This window comes from Haliotis rufescens, unplaced genomic scaffold (genome assembly GCF_023055435.1).
Source record: "Haliotis rufescens isolate VD_foot unplaced genomic scaffold, xgHalRufe1.0.p SCAF_1, whole genome shotgun sequence".
NCBI lineage: Eukaryota > Metazoa > Mollusca > Gastropoda > Lepetellida > Haliotidae > Haliotis > Haliotis rufescens.
The window spans coordinates 4,022,375-4,037,768 of NW_025963779.1; the positions used below are offsets into that span (position 1 = coordinate 4,022,375).

At 41.3% G+C, this 15,394-nt stretch overlaps 1 protein-coding gene across 1 annotated transcript in view; it reads left to right on the plus strand.

Annotated features, from left to right (window-relative positions):
* Positions 1-14,144, plus strand: part of LOC124147003 — a 28,699-nt gene extending 14,555 nt beyond the window's left edge. The window contains exons 10-23 of the mRNA XM_046517593.2: positions 83-213; positions 1,316-1,445; positions 3,090-3,220; positions 4,017-4,170; positions 5,257-5,458; positions 5,878-6,014; positions 6,549-6,776; positions 7,250-7,473; positions 7,981-8,209; positions 9,833-10,106; positions 10,429-10,688; positions 11,135-11,372; positions 11,832-11,935; positions 12,059-14,144. Of these exons, the coding sequence (XP_046373549.2) occupies positions 83-213; positions 1,316-1,445; positions 3,090-3,220; positions 4,017-4,170; positions 5,257-5,458; positions 5,878-6,014; positions 6,549-6,776; positions 7,250-7,473; positions 7,981-8,209; positions 9,833-10,106; positions 10,429-10,688; positions 11,135-11,372; positions 11,832-11,935; positions 12,059-12,649 (3,033 nt within the window). The 3' untranslated portion in view covers positions 12,650-14,144. The remainder of the gene's footprint in view (positions 1-82; positions 214-1,315; positions 1,446-3,089; positions 3,221-4,016; positions 4,171-5,256; positions 5,459-5,877; positions 6,015-6,548; positions 6,777-7,249; positions 7,474-7,980; positions 8,210-9,832; positions 10,107-10,428; positions 10,689-11,134; positions 11,373-11,831; positions 11,936-12,058) is intronic.
* The last annotated feature ends 1,250 nt before the right edge of the window (positions 14,145-15,394 follow it).

Sequence of the window (15,394 nt, forward strand, 5' to 3'; positions counted from 1 at the left end):
CGACGAAGACATAACGTATTGCATAAAGTAATTCTTAAAGTAGTTTGTGTTTTACCAACTTAGCTACTTCCGTGTATTTTAGGATCACTTGAAGGATGCGTGTGACCTGTTTGACCTCCTGACACAAGTCCAAGTGAATGGGGATGATAAGCAGACAACGGAGTATTGCAGTAACTTCAGCAATCTCACGGCCCATTTCGGGTATTTGTTGGAGTGAGTACATAATCAGCAGTGCAAAATAATATACGAACATCAGGCCACTGAACATATGAAATCGTGTAAACCTCTGAGACGCTATATCGTTCCCACTTTGTGTATACTGTGTGTCTGCATTTAGATTTCATTATTGAAAGAATTAATATATAATATATTTCGTCTGTGAGTGGTCACGGGTACCCAACTTGTCTAATGGTGGGTTAGTTGTTTGTGTTAAATGTACAGGACACCTTGGACTACATAAAGGTTCCCTTTTGTAAGCTGATGTGTAGTGTTGCATCTCTTTGGCATGTCAGAATTCTATGATCGATGGTTCGTATCCCAGATTCACCCTGATTATTAGTTTTGGTTTATGAGCTCTTTATCTGTGCCCGTGGGTTTCACAAAAGTGACAAAAGATCTATATTGCGTCAGGTTTTCTCCTCCTACTTTGGGGCGGTCGGGTAGCCCAGTGGTTAAAGCGTTCGCTCGTCACGCCGAAGACCCGGGTTCGATTCCCGACATGGGTACAATGTGTGAAGCCCATTTCTGGTGTCCCCCGCCGTGATATTGCTGGAATATTGCTAAAAGCGGCGTAAAAAACCATACTCAGTCAGTCCTCCTACTTTGAGCTGACATGCTGTCACATAATCGGAAAACCTCTCACTCACTCTGTCGCTAAGTGTCACTGGTATGTTTGTCATGTGAAATATGGCTTTAAATCCTTTTGTCCAGTGGCATAGACATTATGGATTCAGTGTGTTTGATAGGGGAATATGTGTAACATTTTTGTGAGAAGTCACCGCCATCTGTAAGACCAGTGACGCCGTTATTGTGTATGCATGTGCCAAACAATGACAACCTAGCCCGTCACTCATGCTTTCAAATCACGTGTGTACATGGCCAAGACTCAAATGTTTACAGGCCGTTGTGTTGTAGCTGACATATTGATGACTGCGGCGTGAAACTAACTCACTCACCCTGTTTGCATTGGTGCCCTGGCTAACTTTCCAGCGACCATCATGGCCATCTCTGTGGGCTGAGGTGCCGAAGAATTGTTTTGTTGCATTAGTTAGTTGTCCAATACACTATGAAATAGATGACATCGGATCTGTTTCAGACGGGAGGAGGTTCTGCCTAAAATGATTGAAAAAATTGTGGATTTTTCATTGACACTACTTGAGAAGAGGGAGCCGAAATTATTCAAAGCAGCACGGGAGGCAGCACACCGAATCGGATTTAAAGGGAGGGTAGGTAAATAAAATACAGGTATTATATCAATATAACTGGAATTCGCATTTATAAACATATCTCCTATGCAATAGCTGAGGCTGGGGCGTCCTGTGGTCTCAGGCAGCTGGGAAGGTGAGCCCTTGCGTGCTCTCTCTACACGTTGTGTTCGTCTTTAATAGAAGACATTACGGGGCCAGGTCAAACCTTCTAAGCCTAACAAACAAACCAACAATTCTGAAAGTATCAACATAATCTCCCTGCTTTTCAATACACTTCTCATAACGATAGTGAAGAAAATGTTTTCTGAAGCCACCCTGAAAACCCATTCACGGCAGCTGTGGGGTCATCGTTGTCGTAATAGTGCTTTCCACGAAGGTGTTCTCTCAGTTTAGGAAACGGGTAGAAATCACTTGGTACAAGGTCTGGCAAGTATCGAGGATGAAGAAGCTCTTTGAACCCACATTGACGCATAGCAGCCTTTGCAACTCGAGATGTGTGAGAAAAGGCATTGTCATGAAAAAGTAGAACTCCAGCTTTCAGCATTCCTCCTCGCTCTGTTGGCTTTCTTAGTAATCCTCAAGTTCAGCAACAGTAATAAATCTATCTGAAAGTATAAGTTTTTCTATCTCATTGATTGAATCTTCATTGATGGAAGATGAGCAACGTCCAGACCTCGGGTCATCATCCAGGCTTGTTCTCCCAGCCTTACATATATCTGCCTAATGTTTAACAGTGGAATAGCTAGGGCAATTTTTCTCATACACTCGTGACATACGGTCATGAATTTCTTGGGGAGAACTTTTCTCTAAAGTTAAACAACTTGATGACTGCTCGGTACTCGTTCTATTCCATTACTGTGTCCCTATTATGTTCAACTGGCTGTCACTTATATACAAACGGACCAAATACACTTGCAATGCACAACTCAAACACAGTACACTTATAGTCATAGTTGAAAGTTAGTCAGGCCCATAACTTTTTGACAAGCCGTCGTACAGGAATGTTAAAACGGGTTTCCTTTGGCTAGGTGTGATGAAACTTCTTTGATACGTGCATTGAATGAAGGTAGAGCTTTAGAATGGTACACGCTATCTTCATCTGATGATGTCTAATAAAGCAGCTCAAGTACACACATTGTAAACCATAGGACACAGTTCAGGCTCAACCCTTTAAACTAAGTGGTGGCGGGATAGCCTAGTGGTAAGAGCGTTCGCTCGCCACACCGAATTCCCCGGTTCGATTCTCCACAAGGTTCTCCACGTGGTTATAATGTGACCCGTTGCAAAACGCCAAATCCCTTGTGATGTTGCTGGAATATTGCTAAAAGTGGCGTAAAACTCTCTGATAAGTTAACTATCATGTAACGCAGACACACCAGCATCGATACACCCTGTCTGCCTAGACTATCAAGATGATATGCCAGTAGACTTTTATATATGCTTCGTTTTCTGTATGGGATGTCTTTTTGAAGATGCCTTCCTTTTCCCACCAGAATCACTGTTGTCTTACATTGATTCTCCGCCTGTTTCGAATTAAGAATAACCCTACTACATGTTCATGGTCCCCAGAGCTACGAATTAACGGGTTGCACTGTGTATGTCAAACGTGTGTTGATCCATGTCTTGCCATGTTACCTATATTTGGGTTGCGTTTGTTTCCAGTATCACAAAGGCGTAATCATATCGACCCTGGCACGCGTACTCCCACTGCTTGAAGACCCCAGGTTCGACTGGACTGATGAAGATGCCTGCAAAACCGTGGAAGTCCTTGCTGGTGTCGGGATGCGCACTTTGTTAGTTGTGTTTAACCTGTGGACAGTTGCACAAAGTGATCGTAGTGCCAAGATGATCGTAGTGCCAAGATGATCGTTACGCCTATGATTTATCATTGGATTACGATCAATTTAGAAATAAGTTCACTCTCCAAGTATGACACAAAGACACAGATACAGAAGTGGTACTTCGTTTCTGATATGTCACCCCCAGTCAGGAATCAGGCACAGAGAAATGTTTGATAGGCATTTCTTAGAAGACAGATGCCAAAGTAGACACAATTTATTGATAACAACAGCAATTACAGTAAAATAAAGAAGTTGTTATCCATAAATCGAGTATACATTGTCAGGCACAGAGAGTAATGTCTGGCGTGTACTTTAGGTATTCCACACAGTAGCATGTACAGTGGGGTTTTCCGAAGAAATGGAGTTCCACTGTACAGACAATGGCATTATCACGTGGAACGAAACACGCATTAATCTCCATTTATGTGTAATTAATCTTCAACCATGGTCAGATATTTTTCACTTCTTATAGTGGAGCCCTGTGTGAGATCAGGGTAAGAACAGGTCCCCAGCAACCTATATGGATAGGGTAGGCAAACTCTGTGACTTGGTTGATTGCATGTCATCGTACCCCGACGCATGGGACGTTGCCTATGATATCATTTACTGGTTTGGCTGGTCCAGATACCCATGACACAGCTGTAACGTTGCTAAGTGCAGCGAAAAGCAACACACAAATAAAATAATACAATAGATGGAATAAAACCAGTGTGGTTGTCTTCATTACTGAGTAAAGCTTTTATTTTAGAACATCCAAGACGCCGGATGAGAAAGAGTTCAATATCCTGACCAAGTTCTTCCGAGCAGTGTTGAAAGATGGTTTGGTTGGCGAAGATCCTAAAAAGAAAGTTTCAATGCGCTATCGTCTTTTCCATGAGCAGGGATCAACGTTCATCCAACTTGTACGTTCCACATAACAGTAACTAGTTAAGATGTTGCTCTTTATCCAATAATTAATGCTGCTGTGCGAAATGGTGAAGATGTATAGATTAGCTGTTGGTCGAGATATGAGTGTGAAGCTCAACTGCCGTAATTCATGTACATGTATACATGTAGGCTTTTCATTTAAATGGTTCATCTAATATGATAGGACTCAAAGTCTTATTAAATCTGGCTCATAATATACTAGAAAGAATATTTAAGGGAGCTCCAAAATTTATTCAGAAATGACATGTAAAGATATGACATTTTGGCATTAAGTCTTCGTAGTAAAGTCAATATCTGGTCCATACCCCATAGGCAATGATGAAGGCACGGCATCATCTGGGCACACTGGAAATCAATCTGTGGATTGTTTCCCATGGTATCCTTCCTCATTCTTCTTGAAAGGCCTGCTCAAGCTGGTGCAAATTCTGGGAACGTTGAGTTCCATTGCAAACCCTTCGGCCCAGAACATCTCAATGGTGTTCAATCATCGACACGTCTGGAGATTGAGCTGACCAGTGCAACCTTGTTGCTTTAAACAGTCGACATACGTACCAAATCGAAGAACCATGCGGTTGTGACGTTTATTGGCACATGCATATAACCAGGATGTGTCATCGTGTATGGCATGCCATATACATGTATGTGTAAACTGCCAAGTTTGAGCGAGTTTGATATCCGCGTTCAGTAAATGTGTCTTGTGCAGCAAAGTGGGACCTTTCATTCTTACAACTGAAATGGCAGGGGTTCCCTTAGATATTGTTCTTCCTAGAGCAGATCATTATGAAGAGTGTCATCTTCTTTCTGTAGCTTATTGAAACGTTTCAGCGCAATTACATACCACCAAGTAGTCATTCGATGTTTTTGTTATTCTATTACCTATTCTTCAGTTTGTTTCTGTGTAAAAGAACCCAAACAATTACATTGTGATGACGTACCATTGAGTGCAAAGTTGTAATAACCTACATCAACTTTTATAATGACAATCAATAATGCTGAAAGCCTGAAAAATGTTGTTTACTCATTCCTGAGGACAAGTCTTACATGTTCTGTCATTTCGCTAGTTGGACAACCCTGGGAAAATACAGAGAGGTTTGTCTGTGGTGAGATGTGTGATCAGTTTGACCTCTCACCAGAACCCCAAGATCGCAGAAAAGGCAACGTGGCAGGTCCACACTCTAGTGGGCGCAGGGGCCAAGGTCATGGCACAATTCTTCCAACAAATCTTAACAGCCTTCATTAACACAGAACATTATTTCTTAATTGGTAGGTGAAACTATGTTAAAGATTGTTATAATTTGCATGTGGGAAGCCACATGGTTAAACACATATGCTACAGATACAGTTTTGGTGATTCAGGATTGACATGTCAATACACAAGGCCAGGTCCAAGTTAGGTCATACATTTAAGCTTTTCGTGGCAGTATGTGAGTTTTTTTAGAAGAAATTCATACATGTGTAGCTTTTTCTGCACCTTTAATTTGTCTTTAAATGTGACTTTCAGACATCATCTGGTTAAAACGTTTTCTTCTTTAATAGATACTGATGGACTTTTCAAAGAGAGTAAGGATAGGTTATATGGATGAACAAGTTCTTTGTTGATTCATATGTCTTATCCTTACTTAGTACTCCTACTTCCAAATGTTTCTCAAAGAAGTCTTTCAAAGGGTGCTTTCTTTTTCTAGTTCCCCTCTGCACACTCTATTGCCATAATCCAGACCTTCTTGAGTCACAGTTTGAAGCCGTGTTCACGTTGATTGACTTCAACTGTCGACACAACATATTACAGTGGTTGGTCAAAATAGCCAAGAAACAGCCATTTGTAAGTATTATACACCATCCAAGCAAAGCATTTGGATGATTATTAAATTACCCAAATTGATCTAATGTAACAATTAAATATTGCTTTTTAATGAAAATGAAAGCACAGCTTTGGACCTCCAGTCTGATCAACTTTCCCTTTATGTCATGCAAAACTTTGGAAAGGTTCAATGGTAGACACGTGAAGGACATTTCCAAGTTTGACACATCAGTGAAAACATTTATGTCCGTGGCTATACCTGTAGGTGAACACTTGATGTTGGCAATGCGTGTGTTTGTTTTCCATCGGTGGAGCAGGATATGCCCAAACACCTGGTGTCATGACTGATAGTGATTCATTAACACATGCTTGTGACAAAGTCGGAATCGTACAATGGACTATTTCTACCTAGAGATTTCTTATGGTTATGGAAGGGGTTGTGTCGCTTTCATTTATATATTGAGTCAACGTAGCCTATAGCTAACTGACAACAACATGTAAAAAAGAACGAGAAACTGGTGTACCTTTTACTCCATGGGGATTTGCCCTTTACAGCTGTTCACGGAGAAGCACTTAGCAAGACTGATTGATGAGATGTTGCAAGACGATGACAGACAGCAGGTTTTGTATTTGGACATCATGGATGGTCTGTCTTCCGCGGTGCCAGGCAAATTCATTCCCCACATGAAAAGACTGATTGACATGGAACCAAGCAGCGAGTTTGCAGGCAACTACACACGACTCCAGGTCTTAACGAATGTGGCCGTCAGCAGCAAAGATGAGGTACTTTCTTATTCATTTCAGGCAGACTGTTATTTTGCACAGACCCATTTGAAGCATCTGCATACATACTTCCTGTACCCAGGGTGTTAAAATTAAAGTGACCAAAGGATGCTATTCTGAACAGCCAACCGCTGCGCCTTAGACGACAGGCCATCAGGGCCTTGTGGGATCAAAACGCATTGGTTGAAGTCATAACATCTAAACCTTCAGCTGAATACATCAGAAACATCTCTATATGCCACACGTGTACATCCGTTATACCGCACCTAGTGACTTACATTATTACTGGAGTGGTGCGCGATAACAATATTTATTATATGATAGATAGTGTTCTCAATGCGATAAACTAATCCTATAAAATTTATAGCAAGATCTGATAGATATGCAAATGGGGTCACCTGGCGGGTACAATTTTTAAGCTAATAATCTCTATTCATACACTGTAGTGTACAAACCTTTCTTCGTAATATCAGGCCGAGTGTGAGAGAGTGATGGCATTTCTAGAGAAGAAGATTCGAGGCCCCGAAGAAGAATGCATGACAGTTAGTTATCTTATAAAGATGAGTGATGTTGGCGATATACATCGACATGTCCTTGAGAGCCGTAAGCCTGCCCTAGAGGACTTGAGGGAGAGATCTACTGTTGCGACAACAAAGGGTCACTGCACCCATATTATTAATGTTTTGGAGGGAAAAGTGTGAGTGCCATGCCAACTTTCTAATGTCAAGAACCCCATACAACGGCAAAATTACCCTGGAACGGTTCAAACAATTATCTTTTTGCGATTCATTTGCATGACATTCTATATCTTCAAGCTGATCTTCCTTATATATACCTTCTCTTATGTGCTGACCTGGCCCTGAAAGTTCCAGGGTAGAAATATCCCCATTTTATCATGCTCTAGCACTGATCCAGGATGTGCACGTTCTGTTTTGGAAAGCATAGCAAATGATTATGATAGAGACGGAATTTTACCATGGACTCCGCCTTTAGCAGAGATTTCTTATAATTATTGGATAGGTTTTGCCACTGTTATTTATTGAAAACTATAACAGTATATCCAAATTGTCTTTTCCAAATATTATCCCTGAGAATATCCAGTCGTTATCTATTGCACTTTGAATTATGGTAGATGATATAATTACTGTCGTAGAAAATTCAGACTGAGATCTTAGTACTGTGACGGATTATCAAATTCCCTCAGTCAAAACCTGGCACTTGAGATCATGGAGGTGAAGGAAGATGTGGAAAAACTGGACGTACGAGTGACGAAGACTGAGGAGGGTCTGGTGCAGGTCAACCAGGAACTGGGGCAACAGAAGGCGACACTGGACGAGGTCAATCATAATGTAAAAGAACAGGTGGAGAAGATGGGTCAACTGGAGGAGACGGTGGATGACACCAAGGCTAAAGTGGAGGAACTCGATGAAAAGGTCTGTCATGTTGGTTGTACCATGTCAAGCCATCATTTTTCCCCATGCGGGGGAAACGAATAATAATATTTAGGGTTGCAAGGATCAACTGTTGGTTCAAAAAATTATCCTTGAAGAGCTTAAGACGTACCAGTGTAACCTCTCGGTGTGTTAGATTGACTACAGAAAAGCTTATAATTCTGTACCTCACAAATGGATTCTGATATCACTGGAATGTATTGAAGGTTATCATCCTGGAAATCCTCAGCACAGACCCGCCACTCCTTAACATGGATGACCTTGAACTTATTGCCAAAGTAGAATCCACACAGATTCTCATTGTTGAGTCCTTTTCTGATGATATTGGCATGTCCTTTGGGCTCGACAAATCCAACATTCTTGAACTGAAACGTGGCAAGATATAAGAGCGAGGATCAGTCATTTACTTGGGGGAGGAGTTATTTACCATCTCTTGTAAGGTCAGGCCAAAGCGTGTTTAGGGAGGAAGAAATGCAGGAAATAAAAAAATGTCCATGTCAAAGCCAAACTTCTGGAGTTTAGAGCTGAACGTTCACAATAAAGTTAAAACCACAAAAACTTATGCTGCACCAGTCCTTTGGTGTTGTTGATTGGACGAAACAAGAAATTCAGGGTACTGACACCCTCACACAAAGAATCATGTCAGAACATAGATCCCACCGACTTCGCTTTTCCCTCAATCGCTTTTATTTGCCAGTGAGTGAGTGAGTATGGTTTTACGCCGCTTTTAGCAATATTCCAGCAGGGGACACCAGAAATGGGCTTCACACATTGTACCCATGTCGGGAATCGAACCCGGGTCTTTAACGCTTTAACAACTAGGCTACCCGACCACTCTGTATTTACCAATTATAATGGGAGGGCGTGGTTTGAATAACGTGGAGGGTCTTCATGACAGAATTGTATTGTGCACTTTTGCACACATATATTTATCTGATGTTGCTCTTGGTAAGCATGTAAAGACTCCTAATGGAAACGAGGCATTCCACAGTTTTCTGAAACGAGCCCTGGATGTGTGACATAATCTCAATGTCAATGTTGATGGTTCTGTACAGAAATGAGTGTCAACCAAACTAAGTGCCACATCAGATCCGGAGAGGCTATTTGAACGACCATTGCATCGAGTTTACGTGCAGTATGTTGAGAAGTGCAGCAACCCGGCAGACCTGGCCTGACATCACCTGACCCAGAGAGTGGAACAGAACGCTTCCCACTTACTTCCCACTTGAAACTGTCATGTGTGATTTTGCTTTTTGTCTAGTCCAAAGGTCGATTTCATTAGAAAAGCAACAGGTTCAAGGTCATCCATGCAAGGGAGGTAAGAAAGGGGTGTATGGGATCTGGGCAAAAGAGATCAAAGGTGGTAACCTTCCTCTTTACTAAGCAAAAAGCTTAAAGGGTTTAATGACAAACAGAAAAGCAAAGGACTAAAAGAATTGCCCTGAAATATTCCTCTTCTAATAGAAATTGGTTCATTATTATTATTATTATTATTATTATTATTATTATTATTATCTAAATGAAGACATGACCCCTGATGTAACAGATTCACGAAGCTCTTTATTTGTAACTTTTAACACATACCCCTTCTCCAACCATACCTAGACATTGAGTCATGCTCCTTTCTGGTCAAGAGACGTGACCAGACTACTCAATCCTGAAAGCTTTCTGGATTGGACACATCTTTCAAGTCGCCTTGGCTACACCAATGATGACATCAGGAGCTGGGCTCAGATGCACGACCCATGTATGGCCATGCTTAATGAATGGTACGCCACTCGGAAGACGAGGGAAGCCACATATGCTGTCCTGACAGCACTGCAAGAGATAGACAGAATGGATGCTGCTGTGATCGTGGAGAATGCAATGAAAATGACAGGTATGTGGTCTGTTGAAGTTGATTAAGGCTAATCTACTTTATCTTTTATAAGATGAAAGTGATGTAGTTGTTAGATACTTACCGCCCTTATGATGGTATGGTGCTGACTTCCAAGATTCATAAGCACTACAATTACGAACCCACGATAACAGGATATATGTACGTCTTTGGGATGCAACTCTGCACAGCAAATAGTGGCACATGTAGCCCTAGAGGAACAAGTATCTGTTAAAAAAGCAGTTAACACTGACCTCCCCCCTCCCCTATTAAGATTTGTCTTTTATGATGATAATTATTACCTGATAAAAACTTCTCTCTCCAGAAGCTGTAGTTAAAGACGAAGAGTTTGAGTACCAGGAACCTCCAGAGGTGTTTATCAGCTACCAGTGGGGAATCCAGAACGAGGTGAAGCTTCTGAAGCTGCACCTGGAGAAGGCGGGCTTCATGTGCTGGATGGACATTGGTCAGATGGGAGGCGGAGACAAGCTGTTCGAGAAGATTGACAAGGGAATCAGGGCAGCCAAGATCATCATCTGTTGTGTCACTGAGAAATACACAAAGTCTCCCAATGGCATTAGAGAGGCAAGGATGTGGTTGCACAAGTCGAAAATAAGATAACACATAATCATTTTCTGTGACATCATTCATCTTTGTATAATCGCAGTGGCAGATTTAAGTATATGGGCATGGAAAGTGGTGTCAGTTTTGACTTCTTATGTTTCTCGTCATAGAAAGACACCTCCCAACGTGTTTCAAATATTTCTATTTAAAGTATAATGTCAACGATAACACAAAAACTACTTATATAAGTACAAGTTCCTACCAATCAGAAATGATAAACACGTTCTGTATCGTGATATTTCCTCACTATATGCAGTGGCACAGCTTCTTGATATCGACATGCCCTGTTGTAGTTCGAAACCAATGAATTGTTATTGATTATCAACATTGTGAACCATGATTGCACTTTTGTTTGACTGTCTCAATTTCAATACATTTGTGAATATATGTTATCAATATGGATTCAGGTGAACCTCTCGGTAAGCCTGGGTAAGCCCATCATCCCTCTGTTGATGGAGAAACTGTCATGGCCACCACCAGGCTCAATGGGGCCAATCTTCAGTGAGTATCTGTTCATCCGATTCTTCACCCGGCCTGGGGAGGAGACTGGTGACGTCAGGTACTGGTCAGCAGCCAAGTTCCAGGAACTCCTGATGCAGGTCAACTGCATCAACGTCAAGCGGGATGAAAAGAAGGTGGGAAAAGGTAAGTGTGTTCTGCTTTGGTGTCGATTGTGGTATGGTGCAAGGTGACAGGGTGAACTGTGTGTGTTGAACGTTTAATGCTGCTGCAGGGTGAATGATATGAACCGGCCATCTGTTGAGTAAAAGTAATCCTTCCCGCCAAAACAATAGGTTAACATGTTAATATTATTGGGTTTTTGTTTTGGGACGTTTGGTTCAGAAATGTGGAAGAATAACATAAAGGAATGAAATTGATATATATCGCTCAAAAGAACTAAAGTTCATGGCTTGTGGGGATCCCAACACACAGCCTTCCAACTGTGGCTGTTCTTTAACCTGTTTGGAGTAGTATCCGGATCACATGAATGGATTAAAATGAAAACAGTGGTCATGACTTAAGAGTTTTACAGGTATGCAACTGGAAAGATATTACATGGGAAGTGAATGTTTATTGAGTCCAAGTTTACCTTCCTGTACATAGAATACAAGCACTGGTGGTGTCCTGTGGCTGAAGTCATCAAGATAGAAAAGAAGGACGTGAAGGCGATGACGACCTCCAGTCAGAAGAAGCAGCGGGAGGTGGAGGTAGGTTAACTGCACCAGAAACATGTTGACATAAAAAAAGTACTCATAATTAAAGTGACAATTAATGTAGCACATTTACCTCCGATGTGTGAACATTTGTAAACAAATATATTTTTCTCACAGCGGGAAGCAGCCTCTCCTGATATATTCATCTCCTACCAGTGGCGAAAACAGAAGCAGATTCAACTCATGTACAAGCGCCTGACTGAGATGGGCTTCACTGTCTGGATGGACATTTACCAAATGGGAGGTGGGGACTCCCTCTATGACAAAATTGACAAGGGCATGCGAGGGGCAAAGGTCGTTCTCTCATGTGTCACTTCGAAGTATTCTCTGTCTGCCAACTGCAGGAGGGAAGTCAGTCTCGCTGATGCCCTCAAGAAACCAATAGTGCCTCTGTTGCTGGAGAAGATGACATGGCCGCCATCTGGTCCGATGAGCATGGTCTTCACTCAACTTTTGTACATAAACTTTACAAAGGATAAATCCGTTCAGGATCGTTGGAGTGGAAAGAAGTTCGATGAATTATTAATTAAATTGAATCAATACGTGCCTGATATTATACTTTTCGGTAAGGAGGACGAAGAGACAGAAGTGAATGCTTCTCCAAATCCAGAAGAAACTCCAGCAGTCGGCGACACACTGGACACAACACCTCAGTCACAAGACAACACCACGGCCGTGGCTGAACAGATGCCAGATGTCTCTGATTGAACCTCCTTGACAACCACCGCCATAACAGCATAAACCTCTGCAGAACCCCAAACTTACTCGACCTTCTCAAGGACATTAAACAATTGCTCAAGGGAGACAAGAGCCCCACCAGTTGTTTTCATGTATAATTTTGTAGTTTATTTTGAAGTTGTTCATACCAGACCTGTGATGTTTTTATTCTTGTGATATGTCTATCCATTGTTTGTTGTCCTCATTCAGTGGCGAGTGAAGTCAGACATGACCGACGATGTCCTACATCCCCCATCGGCTCCCGTTAGCCCTCATTCAAGTTGTGACCAGGAAGTCAGTCTCTCTTGTGATACGAGTGACGTTCAATAAGTTTTGCAACTTGGGCATTTGTGTTTACACAAACAATGTCAACTTGTGACAGGTGTGACACTAGTCAAAACATCAGGTTGACACGTGTCATAACAAGTTCCAGACACAACAATAACTTTGATTTGATGGTTCATTCACCTAAGAGTGGTCACAATCATGGATTCTCTCAAACACGAACAACGCGCTATAATACAGTTCCTTACTAAGGAGGGATGCAAAGCAAAAGAAATCCATGATCGCATGTGTAAAGTGATGGGTAAGGAAGGATGCTCCTGAATATTCCACTGTTTGCCGTTGGTCTCTACAGTTTAAAAGGGGTTGGGAGTCCATAGACGATGACCCAAGGTCAGGCAGTCCTTCAGATGCCACCCAACCGGAAATTATTGCTGCTATAAAAAGAAGAATTTTGTCTGACCGACGAGTGAAAGTATCTGAACTTTCTAGGGAATTCCAAATATCAGTTGGAACTGTTGTAACTATTATCCATGAGCATCTTGGTATGTCCAAGGTATCTGCAAGATGGGTACCTAGAAACCTCAGAGCTCAAGATCGCCATCAGAGAACTGAAAGTTGTCGAGATCTCCTGGATCTCTATACTGCTGATGAAGCCGGATTTTTCTCGTCTAGTGACAGGTGATGAAACATGGATCCACCACTGGGACAAATAAAATAAAGTAGAATCATTGCAATGACTGCGTTTCATTGCATATGTACACTATACGACAACTTAAATCTAAGATATTACTGTTTTACTTGTCGTAAGAGGCGACTAACGATGTCGGGCTGTCAGGTTGACTGATTTGATTGATGCCTGTCATCGTATCCCATTTGCGTTAATCGATGCTCATGACATCAATCACTGTTTTGTCTGACCGTCATTACGGTTTAATTTTGCGGAGTCCGGCGGTAAACAAGAAAAATGCATTTTTCCACTCACTCACTTACTGCAAGAATGAGAAATCCTCGCGTGTTGCCTAATATCAATGATTCATGTTGATAGGCTATATGAATGAGGCAATAACGTTTTTTTAGTTTTTGTTTATGAAATGGAAATGACTATACCCCTGTTACTGCTGAGAACTACTTTTATAAGACACCGGCAACAAATAAAATTATGAGGTTTTTTTCTTGTGGTTAAAGATTAAATATATTTTGGACAACGTGTCTGATGTTTTTACAATTTGTCTTCGAGATCATCTTTCCAGGGCAAGGGAGTTAACTGACTTATAAGGTCCAGTTTCCACTTGGGACGGAAATACGGTATTTATTTGCAATCTCAAATTGAAAATATTCAGAAACATGATGTTTAATATAAAATGCAATATTCCAGTCTGGTGAGATATGTTTATTTTGGTGTGATTACTTAATTTTAGTACAGCAAGAATAGGGAAAACCATTATTTCTCAGTTCAACATTTCGAACATATAGTATTCGCAAAGCGATTGAATATCGTGTGCTGTGCATTTATTCGGGTTAATTGATACTTTCCATGCGTGCCGTTATTGATTGTACCATTTTCTTCTCAGTCCCACATATAAAAAACGGCGTATTAACAAGGTGATGGGACCTTTGAGCTTTATTCAGTCATCCCCACTTGATGGTTGACATGCATGGACTTTCAACATTGAAAATAATATCGTCACTTACAAATCACATTTAATGAGAAATAGGAACCTGCCAATTGAACAAAACTTAGTTGAACTATTACAAGGATATGTTCCCCTGTAACTGCTACAGCTGGTTATACGCCTTTGGCGATTTTGTGTGTTATCACATTTTGTCATTGAAACTTGGCCAGTGTTTATTGCATATGAAGCAATAGTGTAGCTTGGAACACAAGGCGGAGCTTCCAACGGTTGAATCACTTTGGGAATCATTTCGTGTCAAAAGCTGATTTACACTTCCTTGAGGCTCATGGAGTCAGTCTTAAGTCGAGCGTATGAAATGAAACATTGGTGTCTTACAAATCTTGTGTGAGTGAGACGCCACTTTGAACATTGTTACAGTTTATCACAGCTACACAACGGCAGCTTCCCGTAATGACACTTTGGTGAAACGCACCAAAACACTGAACCCCAAGAAGTCGCGTCTCACTTTGTGTGAAACTAATGCTCAGGAGTATGGTCCTAATAGACGAAGGTTCATAATCGGGACGATTCTTGGAGGCGAACCTGCGAAAAACGGATCCTGATATGTTATGTAATTTAATGTATTGTTTGAGAATACGTAGTTACAAGGCGGAATGTAAGCTTTAAGAATATAGCAATTAAGAAAAGCACAACACGGTAATGAACAATATTAATGCCAATATAGACGGGAATAAATTGTAACATGTTAAGTGCTACAGACAGGTAAACGAATGTGCATGTAAGTGAATGTTTTATTAACTAACAAAATGGTTGCGTC